We start from the raw sequence: 23,815 nt of genomic DNA, 5'->3' as shown, positions 1-23,815 counted from the left end.
GGGGAGGGAGGGCAAGAAAGTAGAGGTGGGCAAAAAAGGAATGAGAGCAGAGGGGCAAGAAGAACTAAATAACATAGCTGCATGTTTTTGCAGGAGTAAAATATGTGCTTTATCAAAAAGATGATTTTATAAATGAAAAAGACTGAATTGTTAAAATCATATGTGTGCATGTGTGCCGGATACATATGGGCACATGCATATGTGGAAACCAGAGGACAATCTCAGATGTCATCCTCAGACTCTTGCTGGTCTGAAGTTTACCCACATGGCTAGCAGGGCTGGCCCATGAGCTTTCTGACCCTTTTGGTCTCCACCCCGTCTGGAATTGCAAGCCCACCATGCTATCATACAGGTTCTGGAGATGCAACTCGGACTCTACTGCTTGCAAGGCAAGCACCTTACCAATTGACCCACCCCAACCCCAGGCCAAAAAAATGGATTTGGATATAAAATAAAACTAAAAAGAAATCATGGAAACAAAAAATCCATTCAATTCCATAGATCAAAGACAAGGCCTCTAATTTTCATGGATTCGCTCTCTGTGCTTTTCAGACATGAAGTGACTGATTATTTGATGGATATTTGTGATTGTATTAACTTATCTATTAACCACTCTTTTCATGGTGTGAATATATGTGCTGACTATAGAAATCCTTGGTGATACAAATAAGCAAAAGGAAAACTATGTCTAGTCCTTCTTTAAAATTGGGCCTGCTGTCGGAATTACGATACATGGACTCCTGTGTCCTGTCTGTAAATGTGTCTTCCGTTAACTTCATACTCTTACAGATAAATCTACACTAACCGCCTGGAGTCTCTGAAGTCTCTGGAGACTTACCTGTAGCATAGAAGGTATTTTGTTTATGGACTGAGTTTCCTTCCGGAGAAGCTGTTGTAATTTGCATGCCCATGTGCAGCGGCTCACTTTGAAGTACAGGAAAAAGGGAGATTTTAGACATCTCATTATTATTTGAATTTCACTCATGTGCCACAGAGACCCCCAGCATTTTTGTTCATGTATTATCTGTATATATTTAAAATGTTCTTTAGGCAAAGATTTTTTACTTCCCTTTTCTCTGAGGTGGGAGTTGTGTGCCATCTTTTCCCAAAACACCTTTTTTTTTCATTTTATAGATGATGGAAGAGTTTTTCAGAAAAGGTTGAAGAAGGGCGTGAAGTCTCTTGAAGGTAAGGCCATTCTTTGGATGTGAGAAGAGGCACCCTTCTTTCTTGAACTACTGTATCCTCACTTATGCCAAGTACTTGCCCACACTAGAAGTGTTTGGCTTCCATGGATTTTCCCTGTTCTGGGCCCTAAGCGGGAATTGTTTTAACTAGAAAATGAAAAGAAATGAAGGGCGTGGTCTCTCACCTAAAGACTTGGGTCAAAACTAGAGAGCAATCATTTGCAGGAGTATACAACAAAAATAATTCTTGTTCTACATGTCAGTCAGCTTTACCTCTGACTTTTCATTGATTCTTTAAGGTGGTTTTGCTCTGTAGGCTCGTGCCCAGCAGGAGAATTGAGAGAATTTTACCCTCCCACTCACTGAGCGACACTGAAAGTTTGGTGTTTATCTTGAAATCAGAACAATAATATCAAGAAATGAGTGGGGTTTTTTAAATTATAATAAAATGGGTGAGCATCGTTAAAGAGAAGACACTACAACAGCATAGCTGTATAGTCCAGTAGAATTGTTCTGTGTCACTCAATTTGCTTCCTGTCCCCAACTCAGAAGGCAGTGTTGATGTCGACAGCCTGGATACATTTTTAGAAAACATGGGGATCCAGATCACAGAGGAAGAATTCACGGAGCTGACAAAACGACTACCAGAGAACAGTGAGTGCTGGGGCCTCCGGGGGCAGGGAAGAGTATGCATTCCCTAGTCTTGAAAACAAGAATTTCTCCAGCCAGACTTTAACTTTATTGCCAGGAATCTAAAATCCAGTTTCTTCCACATGGATACCAAACACTACACAAGACAAAGCCGAGACTTTAAGCCAGAGAACGATCAGGGAGTAGAAACCAGAATAAAGGGTTTGCAGGAACATCAGTCTGGCTGCTTCTCCTTACATGTCCCAACAACCAGCAGCTCTGTTGAAAGCTTCTGCACCCTAGCACACTGCAGTGTCCCCATAGCCAAATCCAAATGCACGACTCTGGCACCTTTAATGCTTCTTGCTTTTATTGCCACCCTGTATTCCCAGGTGTGTAAATTCCCAGAATGATTTCCCTTTCTGCCTTTGCCGAGGTTCAGCTGTTTCTTTCCCCAAACCAGCGGGTTAAGTGTTCTTAAAGGAATTGTATAGAACAGAATAGAACATTTCAGAGCTGTACCACAGAGTGTTACATAAATTAGTATGTTCAGAGTTCTTAGTGTTGCTTATCATAAAGACAATTTCAACACTGTCATAGTTACAGTAATGAACGGTTCTAACCCTAGTCTACTGCTTTTCCACAACCCTGTTTCTCCTGGATTAAGTCACTTACTTATTGCATTAGGCTTAAAATGTCACCTCTTTTACCTTAAACCTGGGTTTCAGACTTATGGGTTTCAGTCTAGGGGAGTAAAGTTTTTATTAGTGACTGAGACAAATAGTTGATGTGATAATCTCATAAAATTTTATTTCAGTGAAAATAAATGGATCCAAGGTCACATTAATTTAATGCAGACATATTCTTTGGAGGACCTCTTATATAGTTATACTTTTTATCATTCCAAATTTCCCTTACTTTTAAGAACAATGTACTTTTTTTAACGTTTGCCAGAAACTTGCAATCAGTATCTGCCTGAGTTTTCCTTCTCCCGTTTCCTTAGAATTAGCCATCCCAAATTCAATACAACTTTTTAGCAATTTACCTTTAACCAAACTTTATAAACCTTCAATTTTTCCACAGGAAAAATTCCCTTTTCCATTTTTCACTTTGTCAGTTTATATAATGGTTAAAAATGTCAATTTAGTGACACGTAGAACTACTGACCAGCAAGTCTAGAAATGAACTCAACAGTTCAATCTGTATGAATATGTATTAGCCAGGGTTCTCTAAAGAAACAGAACTTAGAGAATGAATATATGTGTGTATAGACATGTATGTATATAGACATATATATACATATACATACGTGTGTGTGTGTGTGTGTGTGTGTGTGTGTGTGTGTGTGTGTGTGTGGTATAAATGGTTCACAGACTGTGGAGTTGGTCCAAGCTGTCTACCAATGAATCCAGTAGTTGTTCAGTGCATGAGGCTGGATGTCTCAGCTGCTCTTCAGTATATGCTGGAATCCTGAAGAAGTAGACTCTAATGTTAGTGAAGTAAAGGACTGGTTAGAGAGAGCAAGAAGGCAAAGAAAGCAAGTTTCCTTCTTCCATGTTCTTTATATGGGTGTCAGCAGAAGGTGTGACCCAGATTAAAGATGTGTCTTCCTACCTCAAAGATTCAGATTAGAAGTGTGCCCAGTCATTTGGGTTCATTCCAGATGCAGTCGAGTTGACCGTCGAGGACGGCCATCACACATGCAAAGGCACTAGTTTATTACAAGTGCAGCATTTATTCATGAACTCACAGCAGCCCCGGCTGCCTTCTCATGATCAGGACAGTCAACTCCAGTTTACTCCAGCATGGAGGGGATGGGTTTGGAGCTAAGGAGCTATTGATAGTGGATGGATTCTAGGGAAAGAAGAGTCAGTTGTAATGGTATGGCCCAACCATGCTAGGCCAACCATTCATGTATGGGCAGCACAGATTAGCCTCAGTGAGTTATTTTTTTAAGGGTATGAACTTGAAAGGGGTGGGAGTGAATTCAGAGAAGCTGGAAGAACAAGTAAGGGGTTAATATGATCTACATATATTGTATCAATATTAAATCCTCAAAGAATTTATAAAAATATTGTATTAGAAAACTGTAGCTTACAAGCCATGAGAGTTCACCATGCAGTGAGCAACAATCTGAGTGTAAGAATTAAAAATAAATGGGGATAGATAGTTCAGTCATTGCTTTCTTCCCGTACAAGAATGAGGATCTAAATTCAATCTCCATAATCCACATTAAAAAAAAAACCTAAATAGGCACTGTGGTGCACAAGCAGCAGAGAGACAGACAGGTAGGGTGTCTGGGACTCTCTGGTCAACTACCCTATCCTAATTTTCAAGTCTTGTGTTTGGTGAAAGACCCTGTCTACAAAAGAGCAAGGTAAACATCTTCTAAGGAATGCCACTGGAGAGTGACCTCTGACCTCTACTTATTTACACATGCATGTCACTTGCACATACACAAGCAACTGTGAATTCATGCCCACATGCCACATACACACACATACAGGGAAGTAAAAATAAAGGTCAGACCATCTGGCTGATAAGAGACCTTTTCCTGTATAAACAAATCCCTTTAATGCAGAGTTTTGATTAACAATCTAAAGAGCATGTAAAAAGTAAACTTACTCACTCTTAATTCTTGATTCTTTTTTCTACTTCCATGCCACCATAACCTCTCACAACCACTCAGTAATCAGCATATTTAGCTGTTCCTGCTCCTTCGTGTTGCCCACAAGAACAAATTTCTGTCTTTATTATTCTACCCTTAATCCAGACCCTTGTCATTTGGCTGAAACTATGAGCACAGCCTCCAGAATGATCTAATAACTACATTGTTGCCTTAAATTCATTCTGCATAAAATAACCAGGACAATTTAGTGTAGACATAAATATGGCCTTTTTATTCCTCATAACCTCCTCAAGGGACTGGAAAAGACCCAGGTTCTATTCCCACACCAACCTGTTGATTGACAGTTATTTGTAACTCCAGTTCCAGGCAATGCCGTGCCCTCTTCTGGCCTCTGCAGGCCCCAGGCATGCAGTGTGGTGCACAGACATGCATGCAGGCAAAACACCCATACTTGTTATTTTTTTAAAAAAAAAAAAAGCTCCTTTTAAATTAAGAGAGTAATAGAGGAGTAAATATGATCAAAGTATATTATATACATATAAAATGTCAAAATGAATCCTATTGTTTTGTAAAGTTAATATATGCTCATTTAAAGTTTAAAACTTTCAAAGACCCCCTCATAACTTAGTTTAGCAGTATTCCAGGCACAGCGCAAAACATTTTCATAAATTATTCAATTAATTTATTCATGTTATCCATGAATGCATATATTTATTGATACAGGTTTCTTTGTCTCAATTATCTGTTAAATGCCAGAATGTATCCCAGTCTGCATTTCTGTCTTAGTGGTAAAGCCATGATGAAAACAAATTAATGTAAGCTTCATGGACTCAGGATTTCCCCCCCACCCTGCTGTGTTCTCAGGCCCAAACAAAACAGAGTCCGAAGACCATTAGAAGGTAAAACGTGCAAACCCCAATCATCCGCAGTGACTCATCTTTCTGATCCTGCTATGGCAGTTTTCATTCAGGCCAGATGGAAACGCTTTGGTTTATCACACACTGTGTTCTTGGTAGTTTCTTTTCCGAGTTCATTTGCTGTCATCTCTAATTATAAAAAGTGACATCATGCTACTAGCAGTGGTTTTCAGTGTATGTCAGAATGTGTGATCAGCATTTCCAAAAGAAATGTGGAATTAGAAACCAAATGAATCCAGAAAACTTGAGAGATCTTATCTACAAGAGAATACAGTCCGAACAATCTTAGTTCTTACTCCTGTGAGGGGCACTATCCAGTAAGTCCAAACTTGCACATTATAGAAGGACAGTTCCATTAAGACTGTACTTCATAAGGATTGGATGTTTTTACCTTTTTCTCAGTTTGGTTTTATCTATATCTGAACTTTTCCTGCCTTATAGCTGAAGGGAAAGTGAAACTGAATAATTTAATGGAAGAGCTGAGAGCGGTTTTAGGTAAGTGTGAAAGTGCTTAATTCTTTCCGCTGCTTCACTGTTACTCCTGCTGTCTAGTCCTCTTCTTGCTAATTTAACCACCTGAGCCTTTTGTTAATTAAACATTTTTCATCTACTGCCTTTGAATCACCTATGCTTTTACAACAGACATTTGTCAAAACTTGAGATATTTCAAAAATTAAACAGTGACTATTTACAGATGGATTTTTGGGGGTGGGTCATCAACAACATTAAAATTTTCTGGGAAATTGTATGAGCATTAGGTTATTTGAAGTATGTTCCTTATAAGTACATAACCTTTGTTATAGATAAGATTATGTTTTAATTTTTATATTTCTAAATCTGTTGCTTATTCTACATGACAACACGTGTCCTCACATTTTTATTGTTTATCTAGCCATGAAAGACTCTAGCCATGTTTAGTTTTTCATGATTCGGATTCATTTGATGGTGTTCTGCAATAGTGACAGCACGTTTTTTTAACAGTATGAGAACTTTTTAGTCTTAATTCTTCCTTTTGGTTTCTCTCCAACCAGAGTCACAGAAGACGCTATCAGGGTTGCCCATTTCTCCTTCACTAGTGCTGATCCTTGTTGAATGCTGAGGATCCGAACTCAGGTCCTCATCTTGTACAGCAAGCACTTTACCCACTGAGCCGTATTCCCAGCCCCTTTCCACGAGAATTCTATGAAATTCCTCACACATATGGGGACTCTGTCATCTCACTCATGATCCCATCTAGTCTTGCTTCCTAAAATCTTCTTCTGTAAGGACCATTAACATCAGAATTTTCTGGATTATTTCTGATATAGGAACTTTTACAAGACACATTCAAACTATCACATGAATTCTAGATTGCTTTTCCTAATTTTGTGCATAGTTCATGTCTGTTTTAATATGAAAAGTCATTGAACTGACTGATTGTTCTGCACCTATTAAATGAGCATATGGTCTTTGTCTTTCATTCTCATATGGCATAACTTATGTATTGCTTTTGCATGTTGAACCATCATCACCTTATTATGGTGAGAATTTGTTTTTTAAGCTTAAATTTGGTGTGTTAATATTTAGTTAAAATTTGGTTTGTTAAATTTTGTTTCTGTGTTTGTCAGAGGTAGCGAGTTGTAGTTTTCTTTCTTGATACGTGTCTTTCTAGCTTTGCTATTAGAATAACAGAACCCAAGTCCACTTTTGAAACACTTTCTCACAAGCATTTACCAAATGCATTTTTTGGTAAATTCTATTACTTAATAGTTAACTAATATAAGATGTGCACTGTGTGTGCCTTTCTACATGAAATTTATGTGCATCATAACTTATAGTTCCAAATATGATCATTTCAAACTCCTGGAGTAAATATGTAAATTTTACTTCATACAAGAATGCTCTCAGTTATTACTCCTTTTATGCTCATCTGTAGACATAGTTAAGGTTCATGAATTTCCTAACTTTACAGGGTCAAGAACCACTGCTTTTAGTTGTCAAATTCCTTTCATGTCACCATTTGTGTCTTCTTTAGGAGAGCCAACAGATATTAATGACCTCGAGGATACTCTGAAAGACATGAAGATTGAGTTCACAGACAAAGAGTATTTGCGTCTGATGAGAAATCTTCCACTTGATGGTAAGCATATGGATATGTATTGATATGTATTGGTAAGGATTGATATATATATATATATATATTCATCAGAAGGTTTTTGAGTACTTTATTGTGAAATTTTTCTAAGATGGTAGCAAATTGCTACCATGATTTTTCTATTTCTTATTGTTTTATTTAGTATTCATATGTGCACATACTATGTGTTTATCAACTCCATCCCCATTCCCTTCCCTCCAACGCCTCCCTTAAATATCCTTCTACTTTTCTCTCCCATCTTCATGTGACCAGGACTTTAAAATCGTTTCTTAGAACTTCCAGAATATTTTTGGCAAAAGAATATCTGAATCATTTACTTCTCAATATGGTAAACGAAAGCTGTTCCACTCATTTTCCTCCCAGCATGGTCCGTGTGTTGTCCTTGTTTGTGCTAACATGCCAGAAAGTACAAAGAAAAGCACAAAAAGGGGGGGGGGAAAGTGAGGCTAATCAGAAATTTAAAACCAAATCAAATGGATTATGTGTTTCCAAGTTTACAGCCAGTGGTCAATGTTTTTCATGCGTGAGTGAATAGATTTGCGTCATGAAAGTCTTTCTCAAAAGGCTGGAGAGATGGCTCAGGGGTTAAGAGAACTCTCCTCTCTTGCAGAGGACACAAGTGCAATTCCCAACACCTAGAGGATGGCTCACAACTACCTGTAACTCCAATCCCAGGGGCTCCAATGTCTTCTTCTGGCTTCCCCAGTCACAGGCATACAAATACTATACATATGTACCCCCAAAACACCCACATACATAAAATGCAGGGGTGTTTTCAAATTGAAAAATAAATAAAGTCCTTCTCCAAACAAACTCCATTACATCGAGAGAATACAAATAAATCTAGAAGGAAACCATTAGAAACTGATCTTTTTGAATCATGGAATTTTAAGAATTATATTCATTGGTTGTTGATTTAAGCAATCCTCCTTATTAATGTTTTCTGACCTTGGTTGTGCTTTTTTCTTACAGCTTCAGGAAAAGTATATAAGAAAAGGATATTGGATGGTATAAAGCACCTTAAAAGTGAGTGCAAAGCATCATGGGAGGATAAATATATATGATTCCAATACTGTTCATGTACACAAGTTCATCTCTATTAAATAGAAATATCATGAATGTATTTTCTCAGGTTTATATTTTAGATTATATTTCCCAACATAACATGTTGGGTTATTATGCTACAATTCCCTGGGAATTTATCTAGACCCATTTAGAATTGCATAGTATTCAATATAAACAAAAGATGCTGCCATCAGAGAAGGAGATACTACATCTAGTTTCAATGTTGTTTTACACCTGTGACTAAGTCTTCCTGAATCTTAGGTCCTCGTGTATAGTAATATTTTATTTATATTTTATTAAATAAAGCTTGCCTGAAGTTCAGAGGGTAAAACTAAGCCACTAGAGGCCAGGCAGGGATGTCACACACCTTTAATCCCAGGATCTGGGAGAAAGAGGCAGATGGATCTCTGTGAGTTCAAGGCCACCCTGGGCTACATAAGATCAATGCAGAAACAGATCCAGGTGGTGGTGGCTCACAGCCTTTAATCCCAGTACTAGGGAGTCATATGACTTTAATTCCAGAACTAAAAGAGAATGTAAAATGGGAGGAGACAAAGGCTCAGAGCTCAGTCTGCAGCTGCCCAGCCTTGGTAGAGATAAGACTTCTTTAGTAGCTTGAATATTTTGTTTTTCTGATCTTCAGTTTGAACCCCAATATCTGCCTCTGGGTTTTTATTATTTCTGCTGCACTCATGAATAAAAATGATGACCATAGCCCACCTAAATTAATTAATAAGGGCTTTTCACATTTTGATATCTTTTTAATGCTTTGTCTCTCCTAAGGAGGAAGAGTTGATGTGAATAACTTGAGCCCATTTCTGGAAACCATGGGGCTCGATCTCTCACAGAACGAATATGAAGATTTTGTAGAAGACCTGCCAGTTGATGGTAAGTTTATAGGCTAAAGCATGTTTTTGGGGGGACACCATAGGTTTAACAGCATCTTTAGATGGCATTGATTTGATGTCAAGAGGATGTTTTGAAAGGTTTGCAACAGAATCCAGATAAAAACATATACTGTCTTCATTAGTTCAAGTCTAGCAAGTGTCCTCCACATGGTGGTAGCCACACTGGATATTGTGTGATTGCAAAGGAACTTACCTACTAGGAATGTTTAAAAAAATGCCTGCTGTGAATGCTTTACCTGACCTAAATTAGAAAAGCAATGGCTAGAGAGAGAAGCACGGGGATTTTAAAATATATATAACTGTGGACACTGAGAATTATACCACTACAATGAGGTATTGTGTGTATTATAAGCTTTGGATTTAAAATACAATAATAAATGAGAATTTTTCCCAATGGAAAATAATTTGCCAATATTGATTGAAGATATGAAAAATACAACTAGACAGATAATGGTAACTGGAAAAAATAGTCAATTCTCTACCACTAGCCATCATTCCAACAAGGAACAGAGGCTTAAACAGTTTCTTCCATTTTGTTTTCATGTTTTGTGGTGCTAGAGATTGGACCTAGGGCCTGACACATGCTGGTTGGGTTCTCTTTACCACTGGTTTGTGTCGCCAGTACCAGATAATTTTCAGAATAACTTCTTTAAAATCTTCCAGTAACTTTGTTCTGATGATATCTAAATGGATCCAAAAAGCACACTGGAAATGGTGGCAGTCTCTTGAAACCTCGACGCCTACCTCCAGTGACATATTTCCTCCAACGGGGCCACACCTCCTAATCCTTCCCAAACAGTTTCACCAACTGGGGACCAAGCATTCACACATATGAACCAATGGGAGCCAATCTCATTCAAACAACCACCATGTACAAAACTAAATAGAATAAAAGGGATGGGGGATGTTACATCTACTTGGTGCTAAAAATACCTAAAAAATATAACGTAAGCATCTAGAATTAAATTTTAGATGATGCCAGTGTCCTAGTTGGGAAAGGAGGAAAGATCCTCACTGTTGCTCTGTGATTTTCTTGCAGATAGTGGAAAGGTTAATGTGAAAAATATTGTGCCAAAATTGAAAGATTTCAAGGGTGAGTTTCTCTAATACTGATATGAAAATGCTATAAATATGTATCTTAAATATTCCCCCAGTATATTGTTGATATCAGCATAGTCATTTTACTCAATTATTTGTCAGATTAAATTTATTCAATAATTTATGTATTCAAAATAAGCCACAAGACTTACCCTTTTTTATTGCTGTTTTTGTTTGTTTTGTGAGAAAGGGTCTCTTTGTGTCATCCTAGCTGTCCTGGAATTCACTGTGTAGACCAGGCTGGTCTGGAGTTTACAGAAATCTGCCTGCCTCTCCCTCCTCCATTCTGGGCTAAAGATGTGAGCCACCATGGCTAGAGCAAGTCCTTTTTCGTTTATAAGTATTTCTTTCCTACATATAAATAGCTAAATTTCAAATAAGCATGTTAATAAAATAGATAACGTTTTGGAAAGCTCAAGATGTTTTTCTGTGTGATCAGTTTTATAAGTCAGTATTTCTGCTGGCAACTCAATATCCCATTGGTAGCCTAGATTGAATTCTGCATGCCATCCCCTAACACTGAGAATGCCTTTGTTATGTTACTATTACAAGGGAAGGTTTGCTCCGGGTTCTGTTGTCACTTTGTCACTTTGCATTTGCGTGTCCCATCTTGTCTCTTCTCCTTAACTCCAAAATGAAATTACAGCCATATGACTACTATTTTTAAAAGACATATCATAAGTCATATTGGTTAATAACATGTTCTTACAAATACCATTTTTTGAATTAAATTATCAGGCCAGCCCAGTGGGGAAAGCTATGTGCCAAGCAAGCCTGGTGACCTTAGTTCAGTCCCGAGGACTAGTGTTGAAGGAAAGAACTGACATACAAGAGCTATCCTCAGACCTCCATATGCATGAGTACACACATGTGCACACACATACACAGAATAAATATTTTTTAAATAAGTTAACCAGTTCTTAAAATTTTCACCTGTAAGTGTTCTGTCATCTCAAAGGAGAGAAGATCAGTGTAGGTGACCTGAAGAGCACTGTTGGAGAGATAGGGATCCAACTCAACGACAGAGAGTATGTGAACCTGCTGGAGACGCTGCCATTTGATGGTGAGTTAGCATTGCTGTGACCTCCAGAAGCTAACTGGTCTTATGATTCTGCTCTTTGGAACTTATGTTATTTTTTCCTCTTTCCGTTTGTGTGTGTGTGTGTGTGTGTGTGTGTGTGTGTGTGTGTGTGTGACATTGGTTTATTGGTGTGTATAGGCACAGTGTGTGGGTGTGCATGCATGTGTGTGTGTGTGCATGTGGCAGGTATTGGTTTCTTAGTGTGTGTAGGCACGGTGTGTGGGTGTGCGTGTGTGCCAGGCATTGGTTTTTCAGTGTGTGTAGGCACAGTGTGTGGGTGTGTATTTGCGTGCATGTGGAGCCCTGGTTGATGCTGTGAGTCCCCCTCAACCCCATTCCTTGAGGCAAGCTCTCCAGCAAACCCAGGGCTCACAGGCCTAACTGGCTCACTGTAAGCTTGCTGGGAGACCCCGTCTCTGCTTTCCAAGGCTGGAATTACAAGTGGGCTGCCACCCACACCTGCATTGTGTGAGCTCTGGGGACCCTAAATTCTGTTCTTGCTGCACATGGCAAGCGCTTAACCACTGAGCCCTCTCCCCAGCCTCTGAAGGGTATATTTTGAAATGATGTGTGTTGAAATGTCGCCTGTACCCACCCTCCAGCCCTCCTCATAAACAGTCTTCGTTGCTCCTGTGACGCTTCGGATACAGACCTTAGTTCTCAAAAACTCTTCCACAAAACCACTGTCGAGAAGAAAGAAAAACATCCCTGCTGACTTTTCAGTGCAGGGAGGGGAGGCGGCATCTTTGACCCCAGTGCACTAGAGGTCCTGGAGGAACCCCTGGCCTCTCTGAGGTTCTTTCCTACATCCTGCTACTAAAACCTGCCCCTTCCTCACCTTTTACCCCTCCACCCACGCTAAATCCTCAAAGGTTCTGTTTTTATTCTCACTGCTTGAGAGTAGGCCAAATTTCTCTCCCTTTTCCATCAATATTGCCCTTGCAGAGGACCTGTGTTCCATTCCCAGAACCCACATGATGACTTATAGCCATCTGTAACTCTAGTTTCAGGGGATCCAGTACCTCTTCAGGCCTCTGCAGATGCTAGGCACACAGGCACACAATGCTCATACACATAAAATTAAAAAGCAGATCTCTTTTTAAGAGCCTTCTCAACAAATGCCTACTTCTGTAAGTAATTCTTGTGTCAGGTGCTAAGAAATTAACTTTTCCATATATTTACGCCAGTTTGGAAGTTAGTAAAGCCTTCAAATATGAGCCTTGTCATTAAGGGCTAAGAAAACACTTGCCACTGCCTCTTAGACCCTGGCCATGTCACAGGTTACTAGTGAAATAAGTGAAAGCAAAAGACAGAATATGTGGTAGAAAAGAGGGATGGAAGGCTTCAAAAGTAGGAACTGTCCCAACACATGGGAGGCTGCAGTAAGAGACTCCAGAGTTCAAGGCAAGTCTGAGATGCACTGCAAGACTCTAGCTGAAAGAAAAGGAAAAAGACTAAGAACATCAAGGAAGCATGGATGGAAAGATTGCGTGAGCCAGAAGTAGGGGAGGGCTGCAGTGAACATGGCAGGACCATTGCACTCAGAGCCCACAGCAGCTCTGGTTACCTGCATGAGAGCAAAGTTCCTACATGGATGGGAAAGAGACACAGCAGTCCCCTCCCCTGGCTGAGAAGCTATGGACACTTGGTGGCTGCTAAGGGATTCTGTTTTCTTTAGGAATGTGGTCCCTGGTAGGTTGCTCCAGAGTGGGACCCTATGTCCATTCTTATAGGGGAAGCACTAATTGGAGTCAGTGGACAATTTTAAATGGGGATGGGATTAGGAACCGGCTCGGCAGTTAGGAGTAACTGCTGTTCTGTCAGAAGACTTGAATTTGGTTCCCGGCATCCACATCAGACAGCTCACAGCTCCTGTAACTCCAAGTCCAAAGGATTTTGCTCCATCTTCTGGCCTTTAGGGGCACCCACAAAGCATGGGCATGCACACATGTATGTATGTGTGTTCATACACACGTGTGTATTGTGCTTGTGCACACACAAAAATTAAATATCTTTTAAGAAGACATGAAGTTGGGAAGAAAATATAGGGGAAACTTGGGGAATAAATATGATTGAAACACAATATATACATATATTAAATTCTCAAAGAATAAATAAATATATTTTAAAACTAATTTAAGGGGCTGGAGAGATGACTCTGTGGTTAAGAACAGTTGCTGCTCTTGTAGAGGACGCAGGTATGGTTCTCAGCACCCACATCAGGGAGCTCACAGCCATCTGTCATTCTAACTCCAGGAAGCCTGACACCCTTCCTGGTCCCCCAGGACACCAGCAAGCAAGTGGCCCACAGACATACATGCAGTCCAACACTCATACACATAAAAGGTAAAGTTAAATAAATCTTTGTTAAGAATAATATTTGAAGATGGAAAAGAAAACAGGTAAGAATGGTGTGTGTGTGAGTCCCAGCTCTCATGTATAAGCCAGTATTTGTCTTGGAGGCGGAGGTGTCGATAGACCAGTCAACAACACATGGCATTTGCTTAGTCCTAATGGTGTTCAGGAGCCATCCTCACCACACACAGCAATGGCGCCTGACCACGGTGTTACAGTGAAGGAAACAGAGGCCTAGATCTGCTTAAGGCCCCAAAGCCAGTGTGTAGCAAAGCCCGGGCATGTGTGCTCGGACTCCCACCGCTACCCCGGACACTCGCTCTGTGCCATCATGACGGTGGAAGAGGATCCACTCCCTAAGGTCAGTCCCAGAACAAAAAGTCTAGCCCTGTATTCACCAAGGCATTCTCAGTCCTGAACTGTAACTTCTTTTCTTTACTACAGAAAATAACAAAGTTTTCCGAAATCGACTCCTGTCCAGCCTGAGGGGTTTCAAAGGCGAGTAGCAAATGTGTGGAAGTAGTATAAAGGCCGGTTTGAGATTTCCTCCTAGATTATGGTCGTGATTCTTCGGGAACCTATTCTATGTATTGATCACTTTGATCTTTGTTTCATAGATGGCATGTAAGTTTGGTCAGCAGCACGCTCAGAGGAATCAGCCTTGAATGCCCAACTTTATTTCTGGGTGCCTTGGACAGATCTCATGAGAGCTTGACCATCACTGTACTGGGTACAGCCACTACAATGCTCAGCATTTGAGCTGCCATTTATTTAAATGACCAGTTCAGAAACTACTACAACTCAGATTCCAGTTATCTGGTCATAACCACTCCATGTTTTCAAGCCACATATAATTAAAATATCAACATTGCATAGGTCACAATGATCCCATTGGAAATTTGCATTAATGACACCAGAGTCCTGGTCATCTTGTCTAACAGTCTCTTTCTTCCAGTGCTAGAGGAAATGATTGTGGCTGTAGATGAAGTAACTGACTTGAATAAGAGTTACAATTTTAAAATGATGCTTAATACTGAATTACATGGAGTTAAGATATCCCCGATCCGAAATACCCATCCATCCACCTGACCAAGGAATGAATGTGTTTGAAATTCACTGCTTCTTACACACTTGCTGCCTGTGGAATGGCAGTGGTAATCACAGGATCACTCTTTCTGCTCATGACATGACTGTTTTCACTACAGCAACTTTGACTTCTCTAAGTTAGATGATGCCACAACTCCACCCAATTCAAAAGCAGCTTTTCTTACTGTGATCATCTTTAATAATGATTACATGTAACTAAATTTTTCTGGGGAACAAAAGTTTGCTCAATAGCACCCACTTAAGTAGGTGTTTAAACTCCGAAGATGGCTGTTTGGAGTTTGGATTTATTGATTATAATAAAAACTATGATGTACATTCACCATTCTCCCATTGGTGCCACGGACCGGCTCAGGGGAGCCACTCAGACCACGGGGGAACAGGACGAAGGACAGGAGATTTCAGGATACGGCGGAGGAATGACAGACAGACCACCCTCAATGTTTTTGAGAATGCTGCTGCGATTTTCCTTTTTTCAGTGTAGGATTATATATTTTTTACAATCACAGAACTTGGCAAAGGCATACATCATCAGATCATAAAACAGAAAAGAACAGCATAAAACAGTTTACAAAAAGAATCTTTGAAGATGCTTTGACTTGGGTACAAGGACTTCTGCTCTCTCATATTTTGTAAAATAAACTCTTTTTTCTTGCCTTCAGAGAGGCTATTGCCCTTGAGCTAGACTATCTTTATCAGCTTGTACCAAGTGGCTGGCTGGTTTGAGCTAAGTGACCTTGTGTGCCTGGGTGAGAAAGAAAAAGACTACTATCTCCCTGGGAAAGCTTTCTGCTAGGAAATTTCTAAGACATAGTCTCGAACCTCTCTGAAACTCATTCCATATCACTAACCTCAACTTTCCTCCCTTCTCAATTCTCAGGCTCAGATGTTGTCAGCTTAGGTTAGGTCTTTTTCTTCCCACAAGAAAGGTTTCATAGGCCTTCTGTTTACAATTGCACATACTTCCCAGGCAAATGCCTAAGGCTTCTAAGGTTTTTCCTGGTAAAATTAACTCCTTCTGTTCCACATCATCAAGGAATTATCCTAATGATGACCCTGCCAATTCCCAGAACTGGCTACTTCTTTTAAGGCTTTAATGAATGGTGGGGCAGAGCTCAAAAATGTCCTCAGCAGTCTTGTTTGTATCCGCAACTGCCTGGATTAGTCTGATCTGTTAGCAATATGCAAGGATCACAAAGAACACAAAAACAAAGAAAAAGACACACATATGGCTCCAAGTCGAGTCAGTACAAATGGCGACTCAGGTGGCATTACACCACAACTGATTGCCAAGGAACCACCTGGAACACAGCTCCAAGAAACACAGATTTCAATCCTCCGGCAACACCTGCCTGCCCAGTCAGCATTTCTGCTACACTGGCGTGACAGCTGTGGATGTAGCACATTGACATGACCTTTTTCTGTGAGAAGTGGAATTCATAGCCCAACAGTTATGAAAACTTCACAAGACCATGATTGCTAAACCATTTTCAAATAACTTTCTGATTTTTTTTGTATATTTATTTTCCTTTCTTTCTTGAGACAGAGTCTCACCATGAAGTGCTGACTGGCCTGGAACATCCTATGAAGACCAGGCTGGCTTCAAACACATAAAGCTCCACCTGCCTCTGCCTCCAAAATGCTAGGAGTAAAGACGTGTGCCATCACAAACAGACTAATTAACTCTTAACGGCAGCCAGGCCTGTTGAAAGCTACTCTAATTTAGCAAGTCTTTCTGTCTGGATGGGGGATTTTCTCATTTTTCTGACATTTTTTTCCAGGTGGAAGGGTTGATCCCAACAAGCTGAAGACACTTTTCCTGAACATCGGACTCAAACTCAAAAACAAGGAATTGAGAAGTGTGATGAAGAAGCAGGCTGCTAGTGGTGAGCATGGGGACCATGCTGCCTTTGGATGTTGGGGGCAGAATCTTGAGATTAGGTATAAGAACTTCTAAGATTAAACGGGCTTGCTGATGCGCACCTCAGCACTTGGGAGTCAGAGGCAGGAGAATCATTAGAAGTCCAAGGCCTCTCTGTTTAGTAAGTTCCAGGGCCCCCACACACATACACACTCTCTCTGACTTCTACAATTAGATTGATCTGAGAATTTTAAATACTATTTATGGAGAAGAATTTGGTCTGAAAATAAGAAATACTGTCTTTTGTCATTTTTTTTAGTAATCTGAAGTCATCATGCCACCCCCCAGTGCTAAGACCCCAGCAGGCCAGGGACTTGTAGGGAAAAGAGAAAATGGGAGCAGGGATAAAAGAAAGTGAACCACAAAGATAGCCAGAAATAATCAGGAGAGAAAAATCTACAGTGGGAAGTAGTGGAACCCCATTAATATTTCCTAAGGTGTCCATGCATGAGATAAATACAGACGTGGGAAATGTTAGGGGACAGCATATCAGAAAGAGATGGGGTGTAGGAAGCATCTAGCTCAGCAGCTGCATTAAATGTGAGGTATAAACACACATTCACAAACATGGGAAAAGGGAGCACACCTCTTGAATGGTATCATTACCATTCTTAGAAGGCATTTAAAGTCCAAGACATGCTACATAAGTACCATGAAGACACGATATTTATCATAGCCAGACCCTGTGCTCAAGAGAATGGCCACAGTCCAAGGTCTTTCTTACTAATGAGGGCTCCAGCATTCAAAGCAGAAAATATAAACTTAAGGTCAACACAAATAGATTAGTAAAATTTATAGGCTTTTATCAAATCCTAATTTATAATCTTTCTAAGTTGTATGTCATCATCTTAATTGTTTATGTTCTGTATTACAGCTAATCGAAGTATCCCTCTGAAAAAAGTATTAGCAGATGTGAACTCGGTTGTAGGCAAGTTAAAAGTTATGTGAAGTTTAAAACCCTACATCTTAATGCTATCCTCATACCTTTTCATTACTACGTAAATAAACTCACAAACTCAGGAGGCATATAAACAGAATGCTGGAGACTTGTCGGTGTTCTGCTTTCTCATCCAGATGTCCCAAGGGTTCTGTTGACACACAAGCATGAAGACCTGAGTTCAATCCCCAGCACCTACATTAATAACAAGTTGTGCTGACATGCCCTTTTAATCTCAGCATTGGGGAGGTGAAGATGGGTGGATCCCTGGGGCTTACTGGTCAGCCAGCCTCGCATAATGGATAAGCTCCAAACCACTGAGAGGCACTGTCTCAAAACACAAGGTGTCTGACCCCACAGTTGAGGAGACCTCTGGCCTCCATGCCCACATGCACCTGCATATATACATGCGCCCATGAACACACCCATACAGGCACATACAACAGATAAATCATTTGTTTAAGTGTAATAAAAGAGTTTCCCTCCCCAGAATGAAAGGAACATATTCTAATTGTCTCCGGTCATTTATTCTGCTTTGGAGCCTTTCCGTGCCTCTGAGTTCTCACAGTTACATGCTGTGATAGAAGAACATGAACAGTTTCCTTCCACCTTCTTCTGCTATTTCGATGCCTGTCAGTACTGCAGACTATACTTACCATTTCTGCTTTTTGAAGGAGGGAAGGTTGGTGTCAAAGATGTGAAAAATTTTGTAGAAGCCGCTGGAATAACACTGACACCTAAAGAACACTTATTACTGATGAGCGGTCTACCAATTGATGGTGAGTTTTTCAAACATTGTTAGAATATAAGGGAAAGTCAGGTCGGGTGTTGAGACACTTTAAAACAAACTTTTATCTGCTGGGATAATTGACTGTGACCTGGTTGTTGTTGCTGTTGTTTTTAAGAACTGTCAACAGTTTTTAATATGACCTTGTTCTTGCCCCAGAAAGAATAATTTTGTCCTTTCGTTGAGTGTCAGCAACTCTAATTTTCTTTATTTCCTATGATTGAGGATGGAAACCATTATTTTGTTCCATTATCCCTTCCAATGAAAGTTAACTTTGTAAGTGTAAGGAGGAGGTGAGGATGGCAGGAGCAGGAAAGTGGGCGAGAGGAAAGTAAGAGAAGCGGAGGAAAGATGTGTTTGTACTCTTGTACAATGTGGCAACAGGTTATTAGACAGTTATTTCCATCCAGTTACATGTATGCTCTGAAATTTTTCTCGATTCCTTGCCTTTGAACTCTTGGGATTCAAAATATCAAACTATTTATAAGGCAAATCACTGAAAAGCGCCCGGCTGAGACAGCAGCTTTGTACTGTCCTTCTGACGGCTGTGATGTGTGTGTGCCCCTGTTTTGCAGATGATGAAACTATATATGAAAGCAGGTTGATAGACTGTCTGAAATCCTTCGAAGGTAAGGGGCATGGTGAGAAGAAAGATGAATAAGGGCCCTTGACTCACACCTGTAACTGGCTGTGTCCTCTTGTGGGGACCACCCTCTCCCACACTTATCCCACACTCACTCCCCTATCTTCATGTCTGAATTTTCCAACCAATTTTTCATTTTGCTGTTAAGATTAGCTTTTGATAAAAAAAAATCAAATTGAAAACTGGTTACACATAAAAATATGAAATAATGAACAGGCTATTATTTTGTGGGGAGTTTCACTAAGCCCTACACTGTGCATGGTAGGACAGTGAGTTTGTACTTGCTAGAATTTTCCTCTCTACCAGCAAGAACATTTTCAGTTCTTTTCCCATTTGTCCCCTTCTGTGAAGATGAACGTCTGGGCTACTGACACTCTTGCTGACAACCGTGATCTAAGGGGGATAAATGAAATTTTCTTTTTCAGGGAAAGTTATTAAATTTCTTCTGTATTCCTGATTCTTGTCCTTAGGTGGGACAATTGATGTCAATAACTTAGAAAATGTTTTGGAAAACTTGAAAATCAAGCTCTCAGACGAGAAACTAAAAGATCTATCAGAAAACCTTCCAGTTGATGGTAAGCGTGCAGCTGGAATCAGACCTTCCAGGGACTCTTGCTCCCGGTGCTCAGACCTGAGGCTTCTGCGAGCAGCATCTGTTTTGATACTGATATAATATTTTTTATCTTTGTTTGGTTGGTTGGTTGGGTTTTTTTTTTTTTGAGAGAAAATTTCTCTGTGTAGCCTTGACTGTCCTAGAATTCGCTTTGTAGACCAGGCTGGCCTTGAACTCACAGAGATCCTCCTGCCTCTGTCTCCCAAGTGCTGGGAATAAAGGTGTGATCCACCACCACCTGGCTGATATTTTTTAGTCTTGAAGAATTCCATCCATGTGAGAGCATATTTTGGTTTAGTATATTTTCATTAATTTTGATATATATGATATATACGCTAGAATGAGCTATGGATGTTCGTCTTTACTTGAGGGACACTGAAGATAGCCTATTACAGTGAAGGGTTTGCTCTTCATATCAGTCTCTTCATCCCAGTGTCCTCCAAAGGCTGTGGACATTAATGTACTGTACTGTGGACATTAATGGCTGTGTCATTAACTGTACTGTACCTTGAAATATATGCTTCCTTGTTGTTCTTCCTCTATTTTGGCACTGCCCACAGGATTCCTTCCTAGCCTCAACTCTTTGATAGAGCAGCAGTTTTAAGCTACAATATTTTATCTTCTCTTTGAAAGGAACAGACAGGAGAGAAAGACTCCCACAAGTTGTCCTCTGACATCTACATAGGTATTGTGACCTGTGTGCACACATAAACACATACACACTGCACACATATACACTGTGGTAGTCTGAATGAGAAAACACCCCCCCAGGGCACTTATGTTTGAATGTTTGGTTCTCAGTTAGTGGAACTGTCTGGGAAGGTTTGGGAGGTGTGGCCTTCTTGGAAGAGGTGTGGCCTTGTTAGAAGGGGTATGGCCTTGTTGGAGTGGGTGTGTCACTGGGCCTAGGCTTTGAGGTTTCAAGAGCCCATGCCAGGCCCAGTCCCATTTGCTCTGCCTACAGCTTATGGTTAGATTTGATCTCTCAGGTACAGCTACAGCACTAGGCCAGCTGCCACACTCCCTGCCATGAAGGTCATAACTCACCCTCTGGAACTGTAAGCAAGCCCCCAGTTAAATGCATCCTTCTGTAAACTGCCTTGGTCGTGGGATTTTATCACATCTATAGAATAGTAACTAAGACACACACATACACACACACACACACACACACACACACACACACACACACAAATAAAACGTAATAAAATAGACTTCTAGTCCATTTACTCTCATTACCAAGTAATGTAGCCCTCTTATTGTTACAGTTACCGTCCCTAGGTGTCTCTTTGCTTTGCATACATAACCATCTCCTGATTTCTCTTACTATCCAACCCTCTTCTGTCCTTCCTTCTTCGTGATGACCTCAGCATTTGATCGGCCATCACTGAAGTCTCCCACCTGGCACTGAGCTTTGCTATGCAGTGATGTGAACCTGTCTCTCCAGATATTTCCTCTTGGATAACAGAAGACCAAAGAACATTTTACCTCCATTTCTCTCCTCTGTGTCAATGCTCTGATCTCTTTGGTTCTGTGCTGTTCTGTTTTAATTTAGAAAAGCATCAGTGGCCATGTTAGCTATTTGTCCCATCTCTATGATGAGCACACGAAAAAAGCACCTGAAGGGAGGAGGTTTGCCTTGGCTTAGGCTGTAGGAGGTGCAGTGTTTTGTGACGGGAAAAGTATGGTGGAGGCACAGGCAATCACATCCACTGTCGGGAAGGAGAGAGCAATGGATGACTGTGCTCAGCTTTCTTCTAACTCAGTCCAGGACCCCAGGCAAAGGGAGGATATAACGCCCATTTGGGGTGTATCTTCCCACCTCAACCTAATGTAGATAACCCCTCATAGACATGCCTAGAGAATTGTTTCCCTGGTGATTTTACATCCCATCAAGTTGACAGTCAAAATTGACCAAGTAGTAGTGTAATATTTTTATAACTCCACTATTCATTCAGATTTACTCAAGCATGCACACATTCTTAACTTTTTGTTCTTTCTTGTATCACCAACTTTGCCTTTGGGATCATTTTTCTTCTACCAGAAGTAAATATCATTGAAAAATCCTCTCTTTTTCTGATATACGATTATCTGTTTAGTCAGTTTAGCATGTGGCACATGCTTATATGTTTGTAGTCCTATTCAAGAGGCTGAGGCAGGAGGATTGCAAGTTTGAGACTACCCTAAGATATGTATCAAGAGCTTATCTGAGTAAAACACACACAAACACACATAACAAACAGATCACAAACACACACACACATATACACATGAACATACATACATACACACATACAATTGCACATACACACAAACACATACATACACATATACATGCATACACACATACACACACAAATGCAATACATACACATATACACATACACACACATGCACAGTTTACTATAGTTCCTGATAGATATGTTCTCTGAGCATAGAATTCTAGTTAGTCTTTTTCTTTCAGCACACTTAAAATATCCTACAGTCATGCTTTCTAATATTGCTAGACATGATGGGAAGTCAGCTATAAACCTTACTTTTCTTGGAGAGTAATCATTTCGCTCTTGTTGCTTTGAGTACATTTATCACTAGTTCTGAAGCTTTGCTATGATGTGGAAATTTGAAATGGATTAATTTTCATGTATCTGTCTTAGGATTCATTGGACTTTTGAATATAGCAATTAAAATCCTTTATTGGATGTAGAAAACCATCAGATATCTTCCTTATAATCTTGTTCTTATCCTCTGGGGTTTTTTATTTCTTCCAACGTGTAACTCTGGTTAAAGAGAGGCAAACTGTCTTCATTGGCCTTGATTCCTCTTCGCCTTTGTCTGTGGGTTTCCTTCCTGTGATCCACAAAAGTCTTAAATATATACGTTCTGTAAGTGGTAAGAATTCTCAGAGCACCGTCTGCCGTATTGACTGTAAGGAGTATTTGGAATAGAAATAACCCCCAAGGAAGAGTGGGATTACATACAAGTGACAATGTCCTTTATTGTGAGAAATACCAGTAGTGTGCATAGTTCCCAATTTCCTTCTTGTCCTAAAATAGTCTACATCTTTGGGCTGGGGTGGTAGCTCAACAGTTAAGAGCACTGGTTGCTCTTATGGAGGACTTGTATTTGATTCCCAGTACCCCACATGGTTCCTCACAACCATCTGTAACTCCAGTTTCTTCTGGTCTTTTCAGGCCTTACACACACAGTACACAGACAAAAACATACAGGCAAAACATCTATATGCATAATTTTTAGTGAAAAATTAAATGCATTGATCTTCAATTCTAACAAGTTACGCTGATTCATGGGTCTGCTGGTAGAACGTGTAAACAGAACAAGTCTGGAGAGGGGAGTGAGCATCAGATGCAAAGCTTAAGACCTTTTTTCTTTTTCCTTTAGGAGTGTGTGTGTGTGTGTGTGTGTGTGTGTGTGTGTGTGTGTGTTATGAATTCTAATTTGTCTTAATAATAAAAACACGGAGTCAGATAGCAGGTAAATGCTGAAAGAGAGACAAAGGACCAAGCCACAGCTACTTCTTACCTCACCAAATTCTCATCAAAAAGGGGCCAAGCTCCTGTCTCTGCCCTGCCTTATCACTTCCTCTCTCTGCCCAGCCATATCATTTGCTGTTTCCTCCTCCCCAGTGCTGGGATAGAAGGTGTGTGCCACCCCTGGTTAACTAATGGCTAGCTGAGCACTCTGATCACCAGTCAGTCTTTATTTATTAGTGCACAAACAAAATATCACCACTGGAGGAGAGGTGTGCACACATATGCATGCATGTATAATGGGCAATGTGTGCCACG

At 40.2% G+C, this 23,815-nt stretch overlaps 1 protein-coding gene across 1 annotated transcript in view; it reads left to right on the top strand.

The window, feature by feature from the left end:
• Efcab3 (EF-hand calcium binding domain 3) overlaps nt 1-23,815 on the top strand; it is a 362,829-nt gene that overhangs the window by 250,754 nt on the left and 88,260 nt on the right. The window contains exons 121-134 of the mRNA XM_087909544.1: nt 1,135-1,188; nt 1,737-1,841; nt 5,805-5,858; nt 7,378-7,482; nt 8,470-8,523; nt 9,346-9,450; nt 10,510-10,563; nt 11,527-11,631; nt 14,449-14,502; nt 16,890-16,994; nt 17,904-17,957; nt 18,641-18,745; nt 19,329-19,382; nt 19,867-19,971. Of these exons, the coding sequence (XP_087765670.1) occupies nt 1,135-1,188; nt 1,737-1,841; nt 5,805-5,858; nt 7,378-7,482; nt 8,470-8,523; nt 9,346-9,450; nt 10,510-10,563; nt 11,527-11,631; nt 14,449-14,502; nt 16,890-16,994; nt 17,904-17,957; nt 18,641-18,745; nt 19,329-19,382; nt 19,867-19,971 (1,113 nt within the window). The remainder of the gene's footprint in view (nt 1-1,134; nt 1,189-1,736; nt 1,842-5,804; nt 5,859-7,377; nt 7,483-8,469; nt 8,524-9,345; nt 9,451-10,509; nt 10,564-11,526; nt 11,632-14,448; nt 14,503-16,889; nt 16,995-17,903; nt 17,958-18,640; nt 18,746-19,328; nt 19,383-19,866; nt 19,972-23,815) is intronic.

Source organism: Myodes glareolus, chromosome 9 (assembly GCF_982192425.1).
Source record: "Myodes glareolus chromosome 9, mMyoGla1.1, whole genome shotgun sequence".
In the NCBI taxonomy this organism is placed as follows: Eukaryota; Metazoa; Chordata; class Mammalia; order Rodentia; family Cricetidae; genus Myodes; species Myodes glareolus.
Note: the sequence above shows the minus strand (reverse complement) of the source record. Positions and strands in the feature narration are given on the sequence as shown.